The following is a 13,802-nucleotide window of genomic DNA, read 5'->3' as shown; positions in this document are numbered from 1 at the left end:
GGATCCCTGTCTCTAGGGACCTAGGGCTGCCCAATCAGCACAAAATGGGATGTATTTGGAAGCTGAGAAGTCCTCTTGCCCTTTGTGCTGATTGGAGCCAATCTGAGTGAAAGGAGGCAAGTCGGTCACTGGTGATCAGTTCCTAGGGTCACTTTGGAGAAGGTGCATGGGAAGAACATGGAGCTGTTTTTGTATTGCTCTAAAGCAGTGTTTCCCAAACTTGGGTCTGTAGCTGCTTTTGGACTACAACTCCCATCATCCCTAGCTAGCAAGATCAGTGGTCAGGGGTGATGGTATTGCAGTCCAAAAGCAGCTGGAGACCCAAGTTCGGGAAACACTGCTCTAAAGCTAAGCCTTTGGTAACCTTGAAAACTCAAGGTGCTTCAGTAGCATGTTCTGCTGCATACAATAGGAAAACACAGCTTAAGCCACTCCGAAAGCAGATATTGAAGCCCTCCAAATCACTTGCCCATCTACGTTCCCAGAAAACGGCAGATCTAGCTGAAAGGCAACACATGGGAGATCTGCACTGATAGTTTCAATGCATCCCTAATTCTTTTTATTGTATAAGATGGTTGTATAGTCTTAGTTGTATAATCTTAGAAGTGGGTGTGGCTATGTCATAAAGGAGGCCCTACACCTCTGAATTTGCCATTGCCCTACTGGTGCCCATGTACCCAAGCTCTCCCACACCACCAGAAACATGCTGAGCTGACACTGAGATTTCATGGCATATCATCCCACCTGCTTCCCAGTTTCTCTCCCTCTCTGTCTTCTGTCAAGAACTGCCAGGCAAAAACTAGAGAAAGGCTGTGGCTCAGGTGATGGCGAGCCGTTGGAAATGTTTCACTCGAGACACTGGCTGAGGTTATTGCCCAGGAAGGTCGTAATAAGAAAGGCACGCTGATCGTACAGAAAAGAGAGGGGGGCTTATCTCAAAAGCTCACCCACCCACCCCTTAAGAAAACGATACTAAAATTTTATTTGATTCCGTTTACTATACAAAGAGGTTAATGGTTCTCTACAGACAACTTTGGTCTTTTTGCGCTCAGCCAATTAAAACGCCGCAAAGAGACCCCACTGATGGGCTCAGGAGTCGAGGCAGGCAGGGGGCATGTGACCAAAAAAACCACCTGATCAGGCAAGGAGGAAAGAGGTGTGGGCATTCCGTGGAGCTGGGGGGCAAGGGGGAGCGAGGCAAGAGAAAAGGGGAGGGGGCAGAGAAAATATATCCAACTATGCCAGCACAAACCCCACCCAATGCCAATCCCCACACCCCCTCAAAAGGCAGAGCCTGGTCCTTCCCAACTAGATGGCAACCACTTTAAAGGGAGATACATTGTCAGTTATAAATACAGCATTTTCAGGGTGGGGGTGTTAAAAAGGAAGCAGGCAGACGCCTGAAGGCTCTACATTAATGCTCCACAGGTTGGAGAGACGAGTTCAAGCAATGGCCCAACAGCGAAGCCTGAACTAGGTGGACAGGGGTGGGGGGTTGTTTGGAAGTGGGGTCCTGCGGTTGGAAGTGGGGTCCTGCGGTTGGGTGCAAACCCAGAGTCCTTTCATTTGTTTAAATACATAATTGGAAGGAATGTTTAGCTGGCAGGCTAGAGGCCGCAAGGCAAGCGAGGACCCTATCAGGCTGCCCGCCCGCCTGCCTGCCAGAGACAATCCGCTAGGTGGATGAGGCTTCCGGGGTTTTCCGTCTCGCCGGGGCATCCAAGGCCAGAGGTGGATCTGCGTCGGGGTTCTCACACGGCGCTCAGAGCCTGGTGAGGAGGAAAAGGAAAATGAGAATAATCAACAGGATGGAGCGACCCTCATTCGGGGCTTTCTCTGGCCACATTCACAACACTATGATACCACTTTAAGCAGCTCCCCCCCCAGAGAATTCCTGGAACTGTAGTTTGTTAAGGGTCCTGGGAGTTGTCAGGAGACCCCCGGTTCCCCTCCAAGAATTACGGTTCCCAGAGTCACAAACAATCCTTCTTCAAAGGAAACTGGGAATTGTAGCTCTGGGAGGGGAATAGTGGTCTCCTAACAACTCTCAGCATCCTTAATGAACTACAGATCCCAGAATGCTTTGGGGGTGGGGTGGGGAAATGTGACTACTTAAAAGTGGCATCACAGTGCAGCAATTTTTAGGTCTTGCCTTCTTTCTGTGATGGTAAGTAGTCTTAGAACTGTTTCTAATATTGTGTTTTAATGTTGGAATCTGCCCTGGGACGTTGGGTGAATGACAATTATTATCATTATTAGCGGTAATAATTTAAATGTATGGTGTGATTGTGGCTTTTCTTGGAGAATTGGAGGCAGCAATGCTTCTGAATACCAGTTGCTTCCCCCCCCCCCCCGGGCTTAGGAAAAGAAAACTTCCCTTTGCAAGGACAGGATCTCAACCCCGGTGGTTTACCTTTCGTGCAAATTCAGGCAGGACAAAGGCTGCCCGGTGGACATCCGAGTTATAATACTTAAGATTCATTGCTTCCACTTCCTTCTGGGACAACTGCTGGACAGGGTCCCTGAAATTAGTGCTCTGCAGGAAGAATAAAAATTGGATTTATTTGCAGGCATATCCCTGATTGGCACACACCACAAGGGGGCGGAATGAGGGGGGGGCTTACTGACGCTAAGTAACGTGTGGATTGGAGAGAGTCACGACAGCCGGACAGAAGTCCCGGGGGGCGGGGGCTGCATACAACCCAGTTTTACAGTGGTACACCTTGGTTCTTAAACGCCTTGGTATTCAAACAACTTGGAACCAAAAACCCGGAAGTAAGTGTTCCAGTTTGCAAACATTTTTCGGAAGCCGAACGTGCTCCGTTTTGAGTGTTACGCTTCCAATTTAAGTGCCACACTTAACGTTTTGAGTGTCTGTCTGTTTTTGCTATTCATTTTGTGTTTTTGTTTTTGCGGCTCTTTTTGTTTTGCTTTTGCGACTGTGTGGAACCCAGTTCAGCTCCTGATTGATTGATTGTGTGACCGCAGTACATTGTTTATTGCTTTCATTTTATGGATTGATGGTCTCGTTAGATAGTAAAATCCTGGTTAAATCCATGTTTTAGGGGTTGTTTTTAAAAGTTTGAAACGGATTAATCCGTTTTGCATTACAGTACTTTCTATGGGAAAGCACGGCTTGGTTTTGGAACGCTTTGGTTTTGGAACAGACTTCCGGAACAGATTAAGTTTGAGAACCAAGGTAGCACTGTACTTAGAGCGGGCCCAGTGATGTTAATGGACCGGAGTGATTCACGCCCGTAAGTTTCAATGCTCTACGTAGGGCTTGCGTCAGGATGCAAGCCTCCGCTCCCCCAGCCCCAATCAACGGAAAGAGGCGGCAGACGATATCCCTTACTGAATTCTTGCTGCAGAGCATGAAGCCGATCTGTCCGCTGGGGTAGGTCGGGATGGTGCAGTAGGCATACTCAACCACGGGGAACAGCGACTTGCAGAACTGGCGCATCTCCTTTATGAGGTCCAGGTGCAGCCACTGGCATTCGCCTGGCGAAGAGACAAATTTGGAGAGGGGCGTTATCAAAGCCTTCCTGGGTAGCTGGGAGAAAGAAGAGCTGGTATTTGGTTAGCCAAGGCTCTGCGGCCCTTCCACCTCCCAGGCACTAGGGGGCAGCCTTCCAAAGAACTAGATCCGAGCTGGACCACCCAGAAACCTGATAAGGGAGTTCCACTGCACGTGTGCCACCACTGAGAAGGCCCAACATTATTTTTTTTTGGCTGTCGCAGCAACCCTGATAAGCTGTGTTAAATGCAGCATGGTATTTCAATTTTTACTTTTATACCTTGCTTCATTTCTTACACATTGCATTTTTTGCTGTATGTATGCATTTGTTTGGTTTTCAGATTAAAATTTTACAGTCACATATCCAACATTCCACATAGAAACAAGATTCCAAAGAATCCCCCCTTTGTGGATCCTATTGTTAATAATTTCCTCCTCCATCTTTTAAAATAATCCAAATATTTTACCTCTCCATTGTGTCCAGAATTCATCATTAAATTACGAGTGTTATTCCAACCCTACTAACGATTTTAACAGCATACAATGTTTTTTTTAAATTTCCCCCATTACTTATTAAAATTGCTGCGTTACCACAATAGAATGAAAAACAATACAGGAAGAAATACAAACCCAATTAAAACCCAATACGAGTATTTAATGTGGGCGTGCTGCAGACCACCTGAATGGAGCTCATGGACCTGAGTCGGGGGGCCCTGATCGAGGGGGCACCAGGCTTTCCACCCCTGCTTTAAAAAAAAGCTGGTGTGGGGGGGGAAACCCAACACTTCAGAAATATGCTCAGTGCCTCCAACTCAGTGATGGGCAACCTTTTGAGCTTGGTGTGTCAAAATTCGCCAAAAAACCGAGCATAACTCGGGTGGTGTGTCACTTCGAGAAAAAACACCATAATTGTGTGATATTTATAGTTTAAATAACAAAAATGTATAGTTGTAATATATAACTGCATTTAATAAACCAAAAACTAATTATTTAACCAAACCAAACCAAAAAACCCTTATTTATCACAAAGTGCCCAGAGTTGTTGAGCTTTTTGGGGGGAAATGCTGACCAAAGTTTTGGAGGTTTTTTTTGGGGGGGGGTGCAAAGGATGCTTTGCTTTGGGGGGGTGCCCCAAAGCTGCTGCGCTTTTTGGGGGGGAAATAGAACAGAAATAAAGGACGAATAATACCTTTGCTGGAACTAACACACAGCACCAACATAGTCTGCCAAAGCGCCAAAAAACCCAGCACAGGAATGGGTTAAAAAAACCCAATCTCTGGCTACCAGCAACAACAACAACAAAGGATCGGGTTTTAACAGCGGAGACAAGCTGTAGCGTGAGGAGGAGCGGGAGAACAAATGGGGGGGGGGGGAAACAACAACAACAGCGCGAATGGGCCGATGGGGCACGTGCCAGCAGTGAGGGCCCTGTGTGTCACGTCTGACATGCGTGTCATAGGTTCGCCATCACTGCTCCAACTGATCTCCAGCACACGGGCTATTTTGGCTGCCCCTCACCTTGGCAGCAGAGAATGCCGTCTTCCCGCAGAGCTGTCTTCATCAGCTGGTAGTAGGATTCTTTGAAGAGGCTTTCCGCAGGACCTGGAGGGGAAGAAACAACACGAGTGAGGGTTCGGTATGAAAATACCTGGGAGGTATTTCTGGGATCACTTGGATCACACCCTACAAAACTGCATTCATCCATTTATTCACTCAATCTGCAAGCCACACCTTTGAGGGCAAAACTCTCACCTGAAGAAAAAGAGCATTCATCCTACGCTAATCCCACCTAGCAGTTCGGAAGCACGTCAAAGTGCAAGTAGATAAACAGGTACCGCTCCGGCGGGAAGGTAAATGGCGTTTCCGTGCGCTGCTCTGGTTCGCCAGAAGCGGCTTAGTCATGCTGGCCACGTGACCCGGAAAAAACTGTCTGCAGCCTCAGCCAGCAAAGCGAGATGAGCACCGCAACCCCAGAGTCATCCGCGACTGGACCTAACGTCAGGAATGTTAGAAATGCTGCTCAGGGCAGATGACAGACTGCGCCAGCCACCAGCATTTCGGAGTGGCCGTCCCTGGCTGCCGATGCCTTAAGCCAGGGGTCCCCAGACTTACTGGCATTTGGGCCGGTTCCCACCGCGCCGATCGCGCGGCGGGCGGGGGAGTGCGCGTCCGTGCGCATGCGCACGGGCGCTTACTGGCGCGGCGGCGCGTTTCCAGGGTGGAAAAAGCACCAAAAATCCGTTGTGCGCATGCGTATGGGCCTCCTCTGCCGACCCGGAAGTGCACCAGAAATGACCTCTTCCGGGTCGGGAGAGGCCCATACGCATGCGCACAAAGGATTTTCGGCGCTTTTTTCCCGACCCGGAAGAGCACTGCGCGCCGTAAGAGCGGGCGGCGGGGGTCGTCGCGGGCCGGATTGGCAGGCCAATTGGGCCACATCCGGCCCCCGGGCCGTAGTCTGGGGACCCCTGCCTTAAGCAGGCCAGAGGCCTCCATATGCGACTTGCCTCCTCAGTAGGAAATAATGAGCCAGAAAAGTAGAATTGAATCCACTTTATTGCAGGCTATATACTAAGTTTCTCTGTCCACAAAGCTGTGGTGGAACAGAGTAAGGCATCTTGCTTCCTACTCCATCGAGAGCAGTAGCGAAGGAGAAGTACAGAATAACATCACATGACTAGGAAGAAAACGTAATATAAACTTCCTGTCTGACGGAGTATCTCAGACTCAGTGTGAGAAAAACAACAGTCACACATGTGCTGCTTCCTTGTGCAGCAGAGAATATATGTTGGTCTGGCGTAGTCGAAACAAAATAAAAAAATTCCTTCCAGTAGCACCTTAGAGACCAACTAAGTTTGTCATTGGTATGAGCTTTCGTGTGCATGCACACTTCTTCAGAGTACCTTTACCTTGAGTGTCTGAATTTGCTTCTCCTCTTCCCTTTTCCTTTTGACCCAGAAGGTCCAAAGTGTTTAAAAGCATTTACATACTGCTTAATATTACCCAAAAAAACAAAAAACGAAAACCACCTGAAAAAGAACAGGGGCAGCCACACTGAAGGCCCTGCTGGGAGTTCCCACAAAGCAGGATTCAGGGAATTTTGGAACTTGCAGAGAAAGCTTTCCCGCAGACCGCAGTGATTTGCTGGGTGTATAAGGCGGTCTCTCATGTCACCTGCTCCTGAGCTGTATAGGGACTTCTAACACATTGAAACTGAGCCGGAAGTGGGCTGGTGCTAATTCCAGAAGTCGTTTGCCCCCACAAGCCACTTACGTATGCAATCTGTACAAGCTGCAGCCTCCAGGTCAACCCCAAGAGTGTATGCCCCAGCATGTACACAAGATTCACGAACCAATCACAGTCGCTGGTCAAGATCCCCGACGCCCTCCGCACTCACCCATGGGGTCAGAAGAGTCTGTGATTATCACATCAAAAGCCTCCTGGTTCTGCTTCATAAATTCGAAGCCGTCACCAACATGCAAGGTGAGTTTCGGGCTAGAATATCCCACGGCCATCCCTGGGAGGTACTTCTTCGATGCTTGGATCACATCCTGCCAAAGAGAAAAAGAGAAAGTTTTGTCTATTTACCTCCCACCAAGTCATAAGTGTACAATAAGGAAAATGAACAAAAGCATGTACAGTGGTACCTCTACTTACGAATAACTCTACTTACGAATGTTTCTACTTACGAACGGAGATCTGTCCGCCATCTTTGATGCGGTTTAGATAGGCTTTTTTCTACTTACGAATTTTTAGATAGGGTTGCTTCGACTTACGAATTTTTTCTCCCAATGCATTCCTATGGGATTCGACTTACAATTTTTTTCAACTTACAAATGTGCATTCGGAACGCATTAAATTCGTAAGTAGAGGTACCACTGTATCATAAATTAATAAGCGCGCCTGAGTTTGCTTTCTTCCTCCTCCTTGCCTATCCCCTTTTCCTTTTGTGCTAAGACTCCAAGCTGAGAATCCATGAGCTTGGGTTGGATGAAGAACAGAATTTTAGGCAGGGAAATTACTTTGAATAAAGAACAGTAATAAATCACTAAAACCACTGGAATAAATAAATCACTGGAGAAACCACACTTGGGTCCTATCTGCACGATACATTTTAAACAGTCACGGCTTCCCCCAAAGAATCCTAGGAACTGTAGTTTGTGAAAGGTGCAGAGACATGTTAGGAGACCCCTATTCAGCTTGGAGAGCCAAATCAGGACCATGGGGGACAGGGAGGGAGGTTTCGGGGCTGCTCGGGAGAATCCAGAAGCAGCAATCCCAAATCAAAGTGGTTCAACTTATCTCCTCCCATTGAGGCAATGTGCCTTGCATCGCCAAGGAATGTCGGCTGTAGAAGTAACCAGGCCTGCGATGGGGAGAAAAGGCTCAGCTGGTCTGCTTTGCATTTTTGGAGGAACTCTGAATACGAACGCTCCTGTTAGGGACTGAAAGGCGGCACTGCAGCATTTTATTATTATTTAGACATACAGGTGGGGACCCAGGTGGCGCTGTGGGTTAAACCACAGAGTCTAGGGCTTGCTGATCAGAAGGTCAGCGGTTCGAATCCCTGCAACGGGGTGAGCCTCCGTTGCTTGGTCCCAGCTTCTGCCCACCTAGCAGTTCGAAAGCACATCTAAGTTCAAGTAGATAAATAGGGACCGCTCCGGCGGGAAGGTAAACGCCGTTTCCGTGCGCTGCTCTGGTTCGCCAGAAGCAGCTTTGTCATGCTGGCCACATGACCCGGAAGATGTCTGCGGACAAACGCCGGCTCCCTCGGCCTATAGAGCGAGATGAGCGCCGCAACCCCAGAGTCGGACACGACTGGACCTGATAGTCAGGGGCAGCTTTACCTTTACCTTACATAACAATAATGTACATACACTTACAGACAAAAAAAGAAAAATACATAAAATAAGTAAATAATAATACACCCATGTGACTTCCCTCCGCCAGGGCTCGTCATCTTTATTACTTCAAAGTTATTATTTGCATTGCAATTTATGTATCTCTATCTTACTTCTCTTATTAAACTGTTATTTTTTTCTCTAGGTCATCTTTATAACTTAGTCTAAACATATCAGCATGCTATCTTTAGAGCAGTGTTTACTCATACGTTCTTCAAACCATATCCATTGTGACCTTAATTTCTGATTTGCACTGCAGCATTTTGTTGCAGCTGCTACCTGCACAAACCTGCCCCCCCCCAAATTTGGAATCCTGCCGACTTTTGGTGTGCATTGGCAAGATTTCATTACCATGATGCAAAATGCATTTTTCTCTCTCTGCCTCATCTTGCAAAAAACAAAACAAAACAAAAACCCACAGAAAACTTCCAAGGTTGGGTGGAGGAGGATGTGATACCCCCCCTCCCCTCTTTGAGTTCAGTCAGTAGAGCATGAATCAGACTCTTGAGCCCCATGCTGGGCAAAAAGATTTCTGCCCTGCAGGCAGTTGGACAAGATAAGCTGCATAGTTTCGAGTCTATAATTCTTCACAACTAGAGGACAAGGAAGCAGGTCTTTAATAAGGAAGACGGTTAAGAAATCATAGCCCCGGGGAAAGGATAGGTTGATAATTGCCTTTATCCTGTCAAAGAGCTCCGAAATGTACCAGATGACAAGACAGCCAACGCCCTCGGAGCTTGGGAAAGAGGAAAGAAATTAGGCTACTAACACAGAAACTTTGGCTTGTAGCCAGCGAAGCCCTAGGCAAAGTTGGGCACCTTCATTTATTTATTTCAACGGGTCTACTGACTCCATGGGAAGGTGGTGGACTCTCCCCCTTCCTTGGAGGTTTTTAAGCAGAGGTTGGGTGGCCATCTGTCATGGATGCTCTAGTGCAGATTCCTGCATTGCAGAGGGTTGGACTAGATGACCCTTGGGGTACCTTCCAACGCTACTATTCTATCAGGCCTAACCTTGGCTCTCGCCCATTGCCAAGCTCTTGAGGTCGAATCCTTCTAAATTATCTGCTATTGGTTTCCCAACACCCCACCCCACCCCACCGCCAGAGGACCGCTTGAAAACTGCCATGGGTCTTGGCGGACCACTGGCCTTCGCTGTCAAGTTCTCCCTTTTTTTAAAGGGAAATTCCCTTATGCTGAATAGGCTTCCTCGCGAGAAAAGGGAAAACTTGACAGCTATGCCACTGGCCACCACTTTACTGGTCAACCAAACAGACCACACTTAACCACCTTTCTGCTTGTTATAGCAATCGTAAATGTGTTGTGGGAGATGCCGGGCAATTTTAAATTGCATGCCGTGGACTGCAGGTTGAGGATCACAGTTTGGGGGAATCCCGTTTTACAGGCAACGGTCCATAAGCAGAACTGACTCGATTACCTCATCAATTTCGCACTGTATCACAGACTCCACGGAGGGGTGCTTGACCACTTCTCGCAAGACTCCTCCATCGCCGCCCCCGATGATGAGCACCTGTGGGGTGGAGACGGCACTGTTACTTTGCTCCAAGAACGCCAACCCATTCATCTCTCTAGACGAGGGCCGCATTCCCTTTCGGGGGGCCGCGTGCCAGTGGCAGGCGGGGCCAGAAGCAAAAGTGGGTGGAGCAACAAATGCAAATTTGGGCAGTAGGCTAGTTTCCCCACTCAATTCATACGCCCCTCTCTGCCATCCATCCAAACAAGCAAGAGGCATAGTCACAGTCCAAGGACAAAGACATATTCCAGCTAGGCAAAAACATGGAAGGAGGGTGCAAAGCAGAGAGGGTGTGGCTGAGGAGGGTGTGTGGTCAGAGATTCTTTAGTTGAGATTCCTGCATTGCAGGGGGTTGGAGCAGATGGTCCTCAGGGTCCCTTCCAACTCTACAATTCTATGAATCTAGGATTCCCACCCCTGACCAACTGCAACCTTCCCCTCTGTCAAGTTACATGGTCATTAATCTAAGCATTGAAACCTGCCCTCAGCCCTTTCTGTACTTTACAATATTCTACTTCTTTACTTCTTAAGTTAGATTACCAAACACCCACTCTCAAAGAACGACCCAAAGCAACTTACGGTTGAACTGTGAATACATGTAACCATAGGACACAGGAGGCACTGTGGTCTAAACCACTGAGCCTCTTGAGCTTGCCAATCAGAATGTCGGCGGTTTGAATCCCCATGACAGGGTGAGCTCCCGTTGCTCAGTCCCAGCTCCTGCCAACCTAGCAGTTTGAAAGCACACCAGTGCAAGTAGATAAATAGGTACTGCTCTGGCGCACTCTGGTTTCAGTCATGGTGTTCTGTTGCCCCAGAAGCGGTTTAGTCCTGCTGGCCACATGACCTGGAAAGCTGTCTGTGGACAAATGCCGGCTCCCTTGGCCTGAAAGCGAGATGAGCACCGCAACCCCATAGTCGCCTTTAACTGGACATAACCGTCCAGGGGTCCTTTACCTTTTCCCTTTACATGTAACCCTAAAAGCTAATGGCTGCCCAATAAAAATTAACAAAGGGTTGGATCCAGTGCTAGCCCTGTGCACAGCAGACTCACTGAAGTCAATGGATGTGACTAAATTGGGCCTGATCCAGCAAAGTTCTTCATAGGATCATGTCGAGAGATGGATCCCCAGCAGGACGACAGAATGAGGCTTACCTTCTGTGGGTTTGGGTGACTGCACAATGGAAGGTTAGCAATCATTTCCTGGTACGAAAACTCGTCCCTCTCTGTGCACTGGATGACGCCATCGAGGACCAAGACATTCCCGTATGTTTTGCTAGAGGAAGACGGGAGCAGGGGAAATGATGGGTCTGAATAGCAGGACAAGGGTGTACGGTCTCCAAAACATGCCTCTTTTAAGTTCCTGAAAACCAACGTTGCAGAGCTCCAGGGATAATACCTGGATTGCCACAAGTTCCCCGTCCCTGAAGTAGACCATCAGTTGCCTTCACTGTCCCTAAGTTGCCTTTAATGCAAGGACATGGACCGCTGGCCATGCTGGCTGAAGCTGGTGAGAACTGGGAATCTAACAACCTATAGAGGCGCAAAGGGTCTCTGCTCCTGAACAAGGCCATCACTTGCCTTTCCTGTCCCAAGTTAACTCTATCATAAATCTGACCATCACTTGCCTTCACTGCCCCTAAGCTACCTACCTTTAAGACAAGGACAGGGACTGCTGGCTGGGGCTTGTGAGAACTTGAACAACATGTAGGGCTGCAAAGGGCCCCTGTTCCTGAACTAGAGTTCCCCTAACTACCTCCAAAACAACTCTGCTTTTTTAAAATACAGAGGCAGATGAAGATACAGCCCTCCAGATGTTGTTGAACTACAGCTCCCATCAACAGTTGGCTAGCACCTGCCTTGCATACAAAGGGCCCCAGGTTCAACCCCCAGCATCTCCAAGTAGGGCTGGGGAAAGACTCCTGCCTCTGAATCCCAACAGTGCCGCTGTCAGTCAGTGCAGGTAACGCTGCCACCAGCCAGAAAGGAGTCACCCTGAGAGAGGCAGGCAGCACTTAAGAGCAGCGTTTCTCAAACCTGGGTCTCCATCTACAACTCCCATCATCCTTACCGTAGCAGGACCAGTGATGAGGGATGATGGCAGCTGCAGTCCAACAACAGCTGGGGACCAGAGTTTGAGAAACACGGGCGGAGGGTGTCCCACTGAGACACAGATTCAAATGCCCAACGGGGTGAGCTCGCGGGGTTGTTATGGGGAGTCAAACAATGAGATTCTTTTCTTGGGGTGGGTGGGTGGGTGGGTGAGAAGACTCCTTGGACAAAAAGGTGGGCTGTATAAACGCAACCGAAGGCCAGCCCCGCCCTGTGCTTTTGACAGGATTGGGTACTGCACCCGTGCACGCCATCCTCATGTGCTCAATACCCGCATCCTGGCCTTTCTCCCGCACCCTTACCTCCTGAAGACCAGGATCTCCTGGAAGGGCGACCGCTGGTGATGCAGGACCTCCTGGACTTGCAGAGAGAGGGCCTGCCCAGGCCAGAGGCTGCACGTCTCGCGGAACCAGCCCTCTTGGATGACGGCTGCTGGGGCTGCTGCCTCCTCCTCTGCCTCCCCTCCAGCTGCTGCCCTTCTTCCTCCTCCTCCTCTTCCTCCCAGGCCAAGCTCCATGGCCGGCCGAACTGGGCAAGGCGAAGCGGCTGCCCCTCCGCTCCGCCTCGCCTCCGCAAGCAAAGGCCACCTGTGCACGCCTCAGCCGAACCGGCGCAGCGGCGGCTTCAAGGAAGGCGCGCCCGAGCGCGGCGCCGGCCAATGAGAAGCCGCGTCCACGGGGTCGGCGGAGGCAGCGCCGGCCTCTCGTTGGCTGCGGGCGGAGAGGGTTCGACGGGGAGGCGAGGCGAGCGAGCAAGGTAGGGTGCGCTCGCGGGGCGGGCGGGCCACGTGGGGCGTTCCTTGCGCGTGAGAGGGAGAGAGATAGAGACGTCACGGAGCAGCTGCGGTAAGGAGGGCCATGCGCGCTCCTGATTGGCTGGGAGAAGGGGAAGGCTGAAGCCTCTCTCCACGTGGCTTTTCAGCAAGGGCAAGTGAGGCCACGTTGCATCTTCAATCCAAGTGCACGGTGGTTTTTTGTTTTGCATTGGAGCAAGTCTATTAAACTCGGCGGGGCTTCTTCAAAGGCTTTTAAGTGCCGTGCATAGCCTGATATTCTCAGTCGAATATAAAAGCCTACAGTTGGGGTGGGGGAAGCACGTTGCCTATTTTGTTGGCATGTCTCAAGATACCTGAAGAAGTGTGCATGCACACGAAAGCTCATACCAATTCCTTCTGTAGCACCTTAAAGACCAACTAAGTTTATATAAACTTAGTTGGTCTTTAAGGTGCTACAGAAGGAATTTTTTATTTTGCTTCGACTCAGACCAACACGGCTACCTACCTGTAACTAGCTCATACCAATGATAAACTTAGTTGGTCTCTAAGGTGCTACTGAAAGGATTTTTTAAAATTTTGTTTCGACTACGCCAGACTAACACGGCTACCTACCTGTAACAAGAAACAATGGAGTGTGCCTTTCAGGGGTTAAGTCAAAGCTCTGTGATAGATAGCACCAAAGTGACTGGTTGAGTGCAAGGGTTGCCAGAAGATCACATAGACCTCTTAGGGACTCCACTCTGGATTTGTGTAGGGTTTACCTTTTTATCATTTTTATTAAATTTTCTGTTTTACAAAATGTATGATACATTATTGGAGTGAGAGGTCAAAGATGGTCAAGGAGAAAATATCAAGTGGGCTTTAGATATAGGGAAAACTATCAACTTAACACCTTGGAAGAACTATGGAAAATGAACTGGAAATTTACAGCTTGTGAAGCATTGACGGAAAATTTAATCG

The 13,802-nt window shown here is 49.0% G+C and overlaps 1 protein-coding gene across 1 annotated transcript; it reads right to left on the bottom strand.

Annotated features, from left to right (window-relative positions):
• Positions 1-978: 978 nt before the first annotated feature.
• Positions 979-12,645, bottom strand: SRM (spermidine synthase). The gene is made up of 8 exons (XM_035120875.3): positions 12,370-12,645; positions 11,111-11,231; positions 9,859-9,951; positions 6,915-7,068; positions 5,036-5,119; positions 3,356-3,501; positions 2,414-2,536; positions 979-1,769 (listed from the first exon to the last, which is right to left on the bottom strand). The coding sequence occupies exons 1-8, from the start codon at positions 12,582-12,584 to the stop codon at positions 1,752-1,754; spliced, it is 954 nt and encodes a 317-aa protein (XP_034976766.3). The 5' UTR covers positions 12,585-12,645; the 3' UTR covers positions 979-1,751.
• Between the last annotated feature and the right edge of the window lie 1,157 nt (positions 12,646-13,802).

The sequence above is a fragment of the Zootoca vivipara genome, chromosome 6, assembly GCF_965207765.1.
Source record: "Zootoca vivipara chromosome 6, rZooViv2.hap1.1, whole genome shotgun sequence".
Classification (NCBI taxonomy): Eukaryota; Metazoa; Chordata; class Lepidosauria; order Squamata; family Lacertidae; genus Zootoca; species Zootoca vivipara.
The sequence above is the reverse complement of the archived record's forward strand: the minus strand, read 5'-3'. Positions and strand labels throughout refer to the sequence as shown.